The sequence below is a fragment of the Streptopelia decaocto genome (assembly GCF_964273445.1).
Source record: "Streptopelia decaocto genome assembly, chromosome: 20".
In the NCBI taxonomy this organism is placed as follows: Eukaryota; Metazoa; Chordata; class Aves; order Columbiformes; family Columbidae; genus Streptopelia; species Streptopelia decaocto.
Window position 1 is genome coordinate 690787 of NC_138675.1, and position 11573 is coordinate 702359.

Genomic DNA, 11573 nt, shown 5'->3' on the forward strand with positions numbered 1-11573 from the left:
CCAGTGCCGTACCTCACAAGTTGTTTTCTTCCTTTTTTCTGGCACACCCCTGTGCTATTAAATCCAGATAAAGAGCTGGTGGCAACAGCTGAAAACGCCCCACTAAACCACTAAATATATTAGCATGGAGACTCTTTTAACTTTTTATTACCCACATATACTTTGCTTTCTCCGCTCTGACCCATGATTGTCTGCACGATTTGAACTTCCCGCTGCTTTCAGCCCAGCGTCCCGCTCGGCTCCGCTGCCCGCGCCGGCCGCGCCGACCCGCAGCAGATGGCAGCAGGGAACAGGAGAGGGCGGTCTGGAAGAGGCTTAGAAGATGGAGGGGAAATGCCAAAATTGCAACAAGCTGCCTGAAAATCTCATCGTCACGGTTCGTGTTAAGTATTCACACATGCACACATGCACATGCACAACAGTATTTCACAGTGTCAATGTTAGCAAGTGCCCTCTCCCCTTGTTACGTGTTCTCTCCATGAAGTTGAATTTTGCCATTAGACTCGTATGTCACAGCAGTACATTTGATATTCACAAAAATAAATAAGTTAAAGTCACTTTAAGAACGTGACTCTGCCCTCCACTGGAGCAGCTCCAGAGGCATCTACAACCAAAGTACTGTGCAGGAACTCGGTTCCTCGTGCTCCCAGGAGAGCTTGAGGGATGCAGAAAATTGCAGTCATTTCTATTTAAGATCATTTCTATTTAAGGTCCGGTTCTCCGTTAGTCCTACATGGTCAAACACAGGCAGATGTCACAGTGATGCCTGGTACAAACAGATGGGAACGTGTTACTCTTAGTACCAACACCGTGTGATTTTTGGTCAGAAGAGAGACGAGGATGTGCTTTCTGTGTCCTGCTGACAGCAGCCACGGCTCTGGCGAGCGGTGGACTGAGCTGGGGATGGTCCTGTCCTTCACAGTGTGCTGGGTCTGATAGGTAGATGTGTATAATGGTAGTTAGCCAGGAGATTCAGTGCAGTAAGACAGAATGTCTCCAAATGAAGAAGACCTGAAGTGCCCTTCCAAGCCCTGTCTAATAACGACTGGCCACTGCTCCTCCTTCGTGTCTGCTGGAATGCGAGGGATGGCAGAGAACAGTCAAGAATTGTCTGGGAAGGACAACTGAAGGGCATCACGTGCTCCTTCCACATGGCCGCCCCACAGGAATTTGCTGGTGAGCTTTCTAGACAGACCGTTCTCCCTGCAAAGCTCCCTGTGCATAAAGTGGCCGGTTGGCTGTGGCGAGACAACGTGGCTCAGCACCATGGACTGCCACCAAACAGCTTCAGACGCCTTTGGGAAAGACCGGCAACCGTTCCTTGTTAAATTACAGCAGCTACAACGTGCGATGGAGACGCGCTGTGTGAGCAGCTCCCGCTGCTGCTCCGCGCTCCTGCGGGACGGGGTGCAGAGAAACTGCTCGTTTCTCCGTGTCCTCTGCAAGCACTTCGTGTGGTTTAGTTGACACCACCGATTTTTGCATGCTGCTCTTTCAAACTTGAGTCCATTTCCTGACCAGGAGCAGTGATTTAAATGTAAGGATATTAAAAGCATCCCTTGGCTATAGACACACAGGCTAAAACAGGCCGGATACAGGACAGAGAGCTGGTTACGTCCAGACACCACCTGCACACAACATGCCTATAGTCCTCTCACCCCTCTCTGTACACCACCTGAAAGAGACATGGACAATGGCACTGCTGTCAGAGCGGGCGGACTGTGGACACTGAGCGCAGAATACGTCCCTGTGCACCCAGCACACACCTGCTGCTGATGTTCGCGTGACTAGAGATGCACTTTTGGATGCAAGAACACAAAATGCTACATACAAACGCAAATATAATCCTGCACTAGAGATTTCAGGTGAATCGGGGCTGGAGGGAACACTCCTCCAGGTGAGGCCCCCGCTGCTGGAGCTGTGCACCAAATATTGGGACACTGCAAGAGCTGAGCAGAGCAGTAACTCACTTGCTGCCACTCAGAAGTGCTTCATTGTTGGATCTGGTCTGGAAGCAGAAAACACTACATCTTTTATAAATGGCCCCGTATTTACAAGCAGTCTAGGGAAATGATGTCTGGCCACAGAGGTCTAGACAGCTTGGGAGTTTCGTCCACAGCAGACGCGCTTCCTTTTGGATTCAGCTCCTGGAAAAAACAGCAAAGCAGCTCCCAATGAACACGCCTTTACCACCTCATGCTGCTGAAAACCAGTGGAGAACCGTAGGAATGACACGGCAGTGGCAGACAAGGGGCTGTAAACACGAGTTATGCTGGCCATGGCTAGGAGATGTGTGGAAATGTGCCACGCATGGCCAGAGAGGGGTGGTCGTAGGCATGTTTGAACGGATATGAGGTGGAACTGAACAGGGAGAATAAGTCCAGTTCTCACTTGTAGCCCCCCTGCACTTGGCTGTTGGCATTTACACATACCAAAGACCTGGTCAGTAACTGAAGTATTTATTTCCGTTATTTGTAAATCCACTGATTGACCATTTGGCTCCAACCACAGAATTTTGCCTCCAGAACCTGAGCTACCAGATCAGAGCTTTTTGCCTTTGCTGTTGCAGGGTCTCCTTGCGGTGACCGAGACTGAAGCCATTTCAGAGCCCCCGGCACATCACCCAATGAAGGAATGGGTGCCCAAAGGCCCCAGAGCACATCTGCACCGTTGGGTGACCGTGGCGAACCACCCTCACCCTGGCAGCTCCCCCGATCAGACTCCAAACACCACGAGCTCCTCCTGGAGGCCCGGGCTCAACTGCCTCCTGTGGTACGTGCACCAACCTGACACCTCCCTAAGCAGCCAGATGTTTCCAAAACGCTCCGATATCCAGCTGTGGAGTCATTGCTTCCTCCCACAACTCATCACCCTCCTGTCTTTCCCTCCTCAACACAAACCACGCCCCCCCTCCCCAAACCCTCCGTGATGCCGCTCGCCCCTGCACCCGCGGCCCTGAATTGAGCGGGTGGTCATTTCATCTTGGCAAGCAACTGCAGACCCAACAGTCAGAAACATCTGCCAGGCCACGACAAACCGCAAAACAACAAACAAGCAAACGGGAGGAAATGTGCATATAAAAACATTTTTCTCCTGGCATATTGTCAATAAGCTGCAATTTTTCCTTCCGCAGGGAAGGGTTTTAAGTTCTTGGATGATATGATGCTTGGAGATGTTATTTCTTTTTCATCAAAAAAAAAAAACCCCAACCAACCAAAAATTTCCAACCCCAAACTCACAAACTGGTCTTAACAAAACAAGATAAAAGGACAAATCTCCCAACAATGACAACCGAAAAATAAAGGTACACGTCAGCATTTGTAATCAAAAACTACTACATACTGTACTTGGGAAGTCTTCCGGGAAAAGATCATTGGCATCTAGTGAGGACATCACTAAAAGTCTTGTGCATATGATATGTATGAGACAATGATGCCATTGGAGGGTAGATGGACGGACCCTTAGGAAACTGTCTCTCACAAAACTGTTCCATGACAAGAGAAAATAAGAGATGTAAAAAGGATTGGTTTTCCCCATCCCCACCCCCCAAAGCATTACAGATTCCTTCTCGTTTGTTGGAAACAGCCTCTTCTAGTCTCAGTTTATTTGTTTTTGTTTTTGTTTTTGTTTTTTAAAAAAAGTCTTCATCTTTTGAAGAAGTCCATCGGTTTCTGAGATGCACTTGGTTCCACAGCACCAAAGAGCTTCAGCTCGCTCTCCCCTTCGATTTGCTAACAGGGGTTTTCCCAGAGCCACCACCCCGTGGGACGAGGAGAAGTGCTTCTCCTGACCTTTCTTTCCATTCATCTTCTTGAAAAAGTCTCGTTGCTCCAGAGGTGACCGGGCCCGGCTGCAGCAGCCTTGTGCAAGAGGAAACAGATGAAGCTGCTCTTTTCTCTCCCTTTGGAGACTCCCATTGGTCTTGGAGCCTTTTTCAAGAATGTAATTGCTTTATTATTATTTAAAAATATTTCATAGAGTTTTTTGTTTGTTTGTTTGTTTGTTTCAAAATAGCTGTCTTTTTTTGTTCCCTTTTTCCATTGCTTAAATTCTAGAAGCTCTTGGCAACGTCTCGTTTTGGATGACAGGGCGTTTCTTCCTGTTGCCATGATCCTCAGAGCAGCTGCCTGTCTCTGGTCCATGCAGAACAGTCAGGAACTGGAGCTCAGACACACAGGGGCAGAGGGGAGCAGGGCCTCGAGGAAGAGGAGCAGGAGGACACGTAGCTATCAAACCTCCACAGACTGAATTTGGTTCATCTGTGCTCTCATCACCTGGATACTGTTCAGAATCTTCTTCTGGTGTCCTGCTAAAGTGACCCCAACTCGCAGAATGTCCCTTTGGGAGGAAAAGAAACAAACACCACATGAACATCAGGAGGCATTTTCTCACAGCAGAACAAGCCCGTGTACGACCGTCCCGCTGGAGCGCGGTGCGTGGGGAGCTGAAGTCTCCACAGATTTATTCCACAAACGCAACCAATGCATGCAAACCCGGTGAAACCTCTGTCTTCCTCTTTGACTCGTCCTGGCTTATCCTCCCCATCTTTTCATTTGCTACCTACCTGCAATGTCCCCAGAGCGCTGGAAGCCTCAATCGAGAGCGTGAAACCAAATACCACAGGCTCTGCTCACTGCTTGCATGGGGATTTGCCTTAGGTTTTCCAGCCTTGTATCACTTGGGGTTTTTTTCTATACATGTTTCGATCCTCTTTCTCATTTTGTGACACAGTAACCCATTTTTTTCACCCCTGGAGACCCAGGAACAGCGTGTGTTACACCCTCAGCAGTGTGAATCTCGGTGTAGATGATGGCTGTTCTTGCTACTTCTACTTTGATCTCATGATGCCATGAAGCGATAAACTTTTGCTAGTTATCCTCTTTGCTAAATTACAGCAATCTATTTTTCGCACTGCTTCTATTTTGTATAGGTATTCGGCACCTGGGAAAAGTAAAGGTCATGCCAAGAGCATGACTGTGACTCTGCATTGTTCCTATCTCTGATCACTCCAGCTGAGTTTGCTACTCGGCTCCCTCTTGGTGGATAAATCTCAGTCATGAATTCTTCTGATCGGGGAATGGGTGGAATTCATGAGGATTTTCAGTTGCCTTTTCTCCTTCCTTGAGTGTCAGGAGCAGACTTACAAGAGGAAGCATGGCAAAACCCTCTTCTGTTTTAGAGTGAAAGTCAATGAGCAAAGGGTAAAAAAGAGATCGAAGGAAAGGTGGGAAAAAACCCTCTAGCATGACTGGCACATGAGTCAGTAGATTTGCTTTAGAGCTTGCCTCTTTGTTCACACAAAAGGAGCATGAAGAAGGAAAGGTGGTCATGGGGTATGCCATAGGCAACTGACTGGAGACCACCCTGAACAGCTTCACACCAGTGTCCTCTGAGATGGGTGAACCCAAGGCACAGCTCTGCTGCTGCCCGGACTCGTGCTCAGCAAAGCAGCTGGAAATGCGCTGACACACCGCGCAGCTCTGGCAGCGGGACGGGGTCCCTCACAGTGGTTGCTTTTCTTGCTGAAGGGCTTCCATTCCGTCCTCTGCCACAGCCAGCTGTGCTGAGCCAGGGAACGTCCCCCTGGATGAGTCTGGCACTTGGTCTTTTGCTTTTGTTCTGATTAGGAACAAAGCCTAACGTCTTCACTCACGTCTGTAAACCAGAGTAAGTCTGTGGCTCTGCAGAGCCCTGTGCTTCCTAAGCTTTCTGCCCTGGACATAGATCCTTTGGCAGCCCAGGTGTCCCAGCCTGCAGACAATTCAGTGAGAAACCCTTCAAGTAGGTCAGCGCTGAAAACACGTGGATTCGGTGAACTGAAGCAGTATTAATAAACATTTACACTTTGCTGGCTATGAAAATTTGAAGAAAACTGTCTCATGGCACTTCAGCTCCACTTACATGATTATCTGCTTCTGCAAAGACCAGCAAACATTAGAAGGTGGTGTATCAATCCAGGCTGGGGATGGAGGGATGGAGAGCAGCCCTGCGGAAAAGGGCTTGGGGGTTCTGGGGATGAGCGACTGGACACAACCCGGCCATGTGCGCTCACAGCCCAGAAGCCAATGGTGCCCTGGGGTGCATCCCCAGCCCTGTGGGCAGCAGATTTGGGGGATCCTGCCCCTCTGCCCCGCTGCAGTGCTGGTCCAGCTCTGGGTCCTCAGCACAGACACACATGGAGCTGCTGCAGAGGGGCCAGAGGAGCCACAGGAATCACCCGAGGCTGGAACAGCTCTGCTGGGGGACAGGTGAGAGAGTTGGGGGGTTCGGATGGGGAAGAGAAGCTCCGGAGAGACCTTAGTGTGGCCTTTTCATACTTAAAAGGGACCGATAAGAAAGATGGGGACAGACTTTTTAGTCTTTTTGTGACAGGACAAGAGGTGATGGTTTTAAATGAAAGGAGGGAGATTCAGGCTGGACATGAGGAAGGAATTGTTGCCCTGAGGGTGGTGAGAGCCTGGCCCAGGTTGGCCAGAGAGGTGGTGGATGAACCATCCCTGGAGACATCCCAGGCCAGGCTGGACGGGGCTCTGAGCAACCTGAGCTGGTGAAGATGTCCCTGCTCATGGCAGGGGGGGCACTGGGGAGCTGGGAAGGTCCTTCAACACAAACTGTTCTGTGACTTCCAAAGGAAAAAGAGCTTGGAGAGTCGTTCTCTCTGTTCTTATGATCAGTCAAGCAGGTGAGAAATGTGAAAGGGAGGTTTGTCAAAACCAGTGTGGACATGAGCTGAGGACACCCTTGTGATTGTGATGAAGGCACCTGGAGACGAACATGGGGCATATTGTGTGGGACCTGGTAATGGACAGGGAGCAGTGGCATTTAGGGGCACTGAGCATGTCTGTGAAAAAGCAGACTGCAGTCTGAACTGTTTGCTGTTATATATGACACAACCCAGGCAGGGCTGGGCTGTGGTGCGGGTGTGATGTCCCAGATTGGTCAAAGTTCTTCTTCCCTGTCCTTCAGATTTTATGGACACTCCTCCTGTTGTACGGACACAGCCCATAGTGTGCCACAACCATCCCCAGGGCCCTGGGGTTGTACCACAGATACAGTCAGTCAGAATTACCATGTGATTTTCCTGGCAGCAAATACGAACAAAAAGCCAGAAAAGGTCAGTTTGGCTGTTTGCGTGAACAGATTCTGATTCATTGGTAGATTTAAAGTCTGGAATTAAGCACCAAATCCTGGTTACCAGGCACAGAGATGTTGTAGCACTTACAGATGGCTTCAATGCTTGGTGCTTTCTTAGGCAGGGTTTCTAAAGCCAACTGCAACCAACCACAAGCCTTTCACCGAGGCATCAAAGCCCAGCCAGTCCCAAGGGATTCAGAAAAAACCCCCGAATGGATTTCAGCTGCTTGCTTTCTCTGAAGAACTTGCTGAGGTTTTGTCACTGAGGGCCGTTTGTAGCGGGTGCAGGACAATTCAGAACAAACCTGAAACCATCTGGACTTTCAGAGGCCTTTCTCAGACACAAATTTGTTTGCAGTCTGCTTGTCTCCATCACCAACAAGCCAGACATCCAAGGGACTGCAGAGTCTAAAAGCGCGCTCGAGTGGATGGAGAATTGCCTGATGCTGGCCTGAAATCTCCTTTTGTTCCATGCTGGGGTTCTGGAGACCCGTATAGGGGTTTTGGTTTTCACAGTGGGGACACACAGCATGATAGTGTGGAAACGAATTTTGCAGCTATGGACCGACAGACAGATGCACAGTCTGGAGACAAGACAGAGCCTGCAGAACTGAGAGCTCTGCAGAAACTGAGCGGACCAAAAATGAGTCCACCAAGCAACACATTCTGTAAAAGTAAAACTACATCACGTGAAAATTAAAACTAATTCAATAACAACCAACTGTTGTTAAACTACTGAAACTTCTCCTTGTGCTTTGAGACTAGAAGCCTGGGAACTTACTCTACAGTCATCTGAGACACTACGTCAAAGGTGGTGAAGCCAGCACTGGCAAAGCTCTCCTTGTACTGGCTCATCTTGATGGCATCCAGCCATTCATCCACAGTGTTGAAGCTGGTGTAATCCGGGATTGTGCGGTCAAGAAGGGGGAGGTTCATCCTGCAACACAGAAATGGGCAATGAGCAGAACAGACAGCAGCACGCACACGTATTTCTTCACCCTCCATCAGCTGGAGGGACCCGGACCAGCACCATTCACAGTGCCTGCACCGCACCATATTAAGAAGTACCACCCAGAAAGTGCTCTGTTCAACTGAGGGAATGACTGTGTAGAGCATCAGAGAAGTCCTTCTGGGTCAGTCTGTACAGGAGAGGTAGGACACATCAAAGGTGATAGGATACAGCTCTAAAATCCTGGGTGCACAAGGGGGGAAAGTACATCCTCATAATGGGGCCAGCACTCCCCACAAGTTGGTGTATCCCCATCCAGTCCAGGGAAACATCATAATGCCAACTACCAAACAACGACATCCAGCCAGCCAGTTGTGTACATGAAACCAACATGCTGCTCTACCTGTGCACAAGGACACTGCCCAACTCAATGAGCTGTCTGCATACACCAGACCTAACCTGTTCAAGGAGAGAGATCAGAGTGACCTTTACATCTTTGATTGGCCTTCATATAAAGGACCAAACAATGCAGGCCAAGCTGCCTCTAAAATAGCTGTCCTAGAGAGATGCCCACCAGGACACAAAGGACAGCAGATCTGCAAATAGAAACCAAAGGACAAGAGGAAGACAGAGATACGTACCCAGAGGAGAGAGGTGCCATGGCTTTCAGGCTGTTGGGATTTCGGATCATTTTATCTAAGGTGTTGACAATTTGCCCAAATTTGGGTCTGTGGTTTCGATCCTTCTGCCAACAGTCAAGCATTAGTTGGTGAAGGGCATTTGGACAATCCATAGGTGGTGGCAGCCGATAGTCCTGCTCAATAGCATTTATCACCTGCAAGAGGAGAAAAAGAGAACAATACGGCGGCAATGAAACCTATTTAACTCCTAATGTTCTTGGATCCTGAGAGTGGCTGGCATGGCCAGCCATTCCACAAAGATGCTGCTGTGCCTGTACTTACTGCTGCCCATCATCTCAGCCGCCTATTCTTGCAGCAAAACATGACTCCATAGCTTCCAGCCCTCTGCATGCATGTTGTCCTCTAAGGTGATGCTCAGCCGACACACAGCCTCGCTGACTGCTTGTGATGGGCTGTGCCCATCAGTCTCCTAATCTGCGAAAAGAGACCATCCCTGCTACCTTGACAAGGATGTGTGAGCCTGCAGCTCCAGGCTTGAGAAAGGCGAGTCAGAGAGAAGGGTTCGTGTTTTCGGACAGGCACACAGCCCAGCCCAGCAGCTCACGGGAGGAGAACATCCCATCCAGTGACGGGTCTGCTCATGAGTTACAGGTGGGGGAACCTCCCTCTGTGCTTTCCTTCCTCCAGTTGTGCTTTCTACTCCTGCCAACAACCCAGCCCTTCCAGGTGACAGTGTCATGCCAGGGGACAGGGCTGGGGGTGCTGAGCCAGCAGTAAGAGCTGGATCTGCCCACAGTCCCGCGTACATGCAAACTGAAGCTCACAGTGGGAAGGACCGATACCTTGGTCAGAAGAGCCAGGCACAGGAGAACTTGGCTACAGCTTGCCCACGTCCCGCTGCAGCCCTGTGGGCCAACTCAGAAAGGCTTTGGCTGCTGACTTTGGTCTCCCCTTACTGCACCACATGACGTGGGAAAAAGCCTGATCTTGGAGTGTTCCGTGGAAACAGCACATGCACAAGGGCTAGAGGATCTTCTACAAGGGGAATTCAGTCTCCCTGTCACTCTGCACCTGTAGCCCTCCATCCTTCCCTGGGCAATCAAGGGGGATGGAACTGCACAGCTTCCTACAGAGACATATGTTCCTCCCACAGAGGCACTGACAGGCTTCTCCTTACACATCCTCTGGTCATATTCACAGCACAGGCACTGAGGGGTGAGCAGAAGCAGCCTTGGACACTAGAAACAGGCTTGTGCATGGCAACAAAAAACATAGCTGAGGATAAAAACCAGAACTGCAGTAAGAGAAATCAGGGGCAGCATTTGGAAATGACCAGCTCTTCACAGAGATGATAAAAAAGGGGAGGGAGGTTGATAGAACCCTCCCTCAGTGGTCCAGAGAAGGACCTCAATGTCTCTGGCTGTTCTCACTGTGTCCTGCATACTTCCAAGGACAGAAATCTGCCTGCTGGGCCACCCCAGGGCTGTATCACCCTCCTGGGGAAGGACTAGCCATACCCACACAGCAGCGTGGTGAATATATTGTTGAGCAGGAAGGCTGCATAGACAAGATCGACATTACTGCAGTTGGGACCGGGAGAACAGCAGGGAAGGTTGGTGGAAAGGTGACAGTGGCGTGCGGCGGTGGAAGGAGGCTGCTGCCCCAAGGGAGGGCGGGTGGCAGGTCCATGACAAGCAATCCAGGGTGTGAGGTGGGCATCTGGCAGGGTTTACGATGGACTGTGGGAGAGAACAGATTGGGAGGGTGCTCCAGACACTGGTGCGCACGGCCAAGGTGCTGGGCAGGCTGATCCCAGGCAGACAGGGCTGGCACTGCTGCTGCAGGATGCCTGAGTCCTCCCGCCCCTCTGCCCCCCGCCTGGACATGACGGAGCCCACTGGGCCTGGGAAGGTCTGAGCTGAGCCATCGCTGCTGTGCTTTGTGCAGCTCTTGGTGCCCCTTCAGGGACTCCGCCAGGAGGAGACATGTCCCCTCTCCCAGCCCGCTGGACGGCAGATCTATCTGAGACAGAAGGGAGGGGAAGCACGGGGCGAGCAGGGCTGGGGAGGGTCATCACAAGCATCAAGAGCTCGTCTACAGCATGGATGAAACCGTTTCCCGACAAGCTGCCCGCTCGCTGCCAGCAGACACGTCCCGCGAGGGGGCACAGGCTGCACGATCCGTCTCCTCTCCCCGCAGCCTCCCCAGGCGCTCACACCCCAGGGTCAGGAGGCTAATCTGCAGCGAATATTAATACTGTGTTCTCAATCACAGGGAAGATCAGCTGTAATTAAGTAGTGACAGCTCCCGGGGTGCAATGTCCTGCGGCAGAAGAGGGGGAAGAAGAGGCTGGGGACAGGCAGCGCGCAGCAGACGGGGCTGTGCCGTCCCTGCCAGATGAACCGGTGCCACGGCAGCACAGGGGTTGCGGCAGGAGAAACCACTGAGGGAAGAGGTCTGGGAGAGGAGGACACGGGAGGGGGACAGCAGAAGGCTGTGCGTACAGAGCGATGCCAAGGCAGGGACGAGGGCAGTGGCACCTGCCTGCAGGAAATGCTTGACACTGCAGGTGATAATGAAGCCTTAACAGGATGGAAATTGTCTTTTCCAAGAAGGACATGCCCCTAACCTCTTCCCTTTTGGCTCAAACAATTGATGTAAAGACTTTTCTGGTATGCTAGGGGCTGTGGCAAGGCCATGAACAGCCAAGGATGCTAAGATATCATCTGTCTGCTCCAGGCGTTGAGGACTCACTTGAACAAATTCCCCACCAGGCACTAGGGAAGAAATTGTCCCACTCTGGAAAAACCTGGCATGGCATGAATGGAGTTATATTGACTTGATAAAGG

At 50.8% G+C, this 11573-nt stretch overlaps 1 protein-coding gene across 4 annotated transcripts in view; it reads right to left on the reverse strand.

The window, feature by feature from the left end:
- Window positions 1–3026: 3026 nt before the first annotated feature.
- The window catches only part of EPHB2 (EPH receptor B2), a 106383-nt gene continuing 97836 nt past the window's right edge, over window positions 3027–11573 (reverse strand). For all 4 annotated transcript variants that reach the window (XM_082069709.1, XM_082069707.1, XM_082069708.1 and 1 more), the window contains exons 13-15: window positions 8725–8918; window positions 7916–8071; window positions 3027–4338 (exon numbers count right to left, since the gene is read on the reverse strand). In XM_082069709.1, coding sequence (XP_081925835.1) covers window positions 4230–4338; window positions 7916–8071; window positions 8725–8918 — 459 coding nt within the window. In that variant the 3' untranslated portion in view covers window positions 3027–4229. The remainder of the gene's footprint in view (window positions 4339–7915; window positions 8072–8724; window positions 8919–11573) is intronic.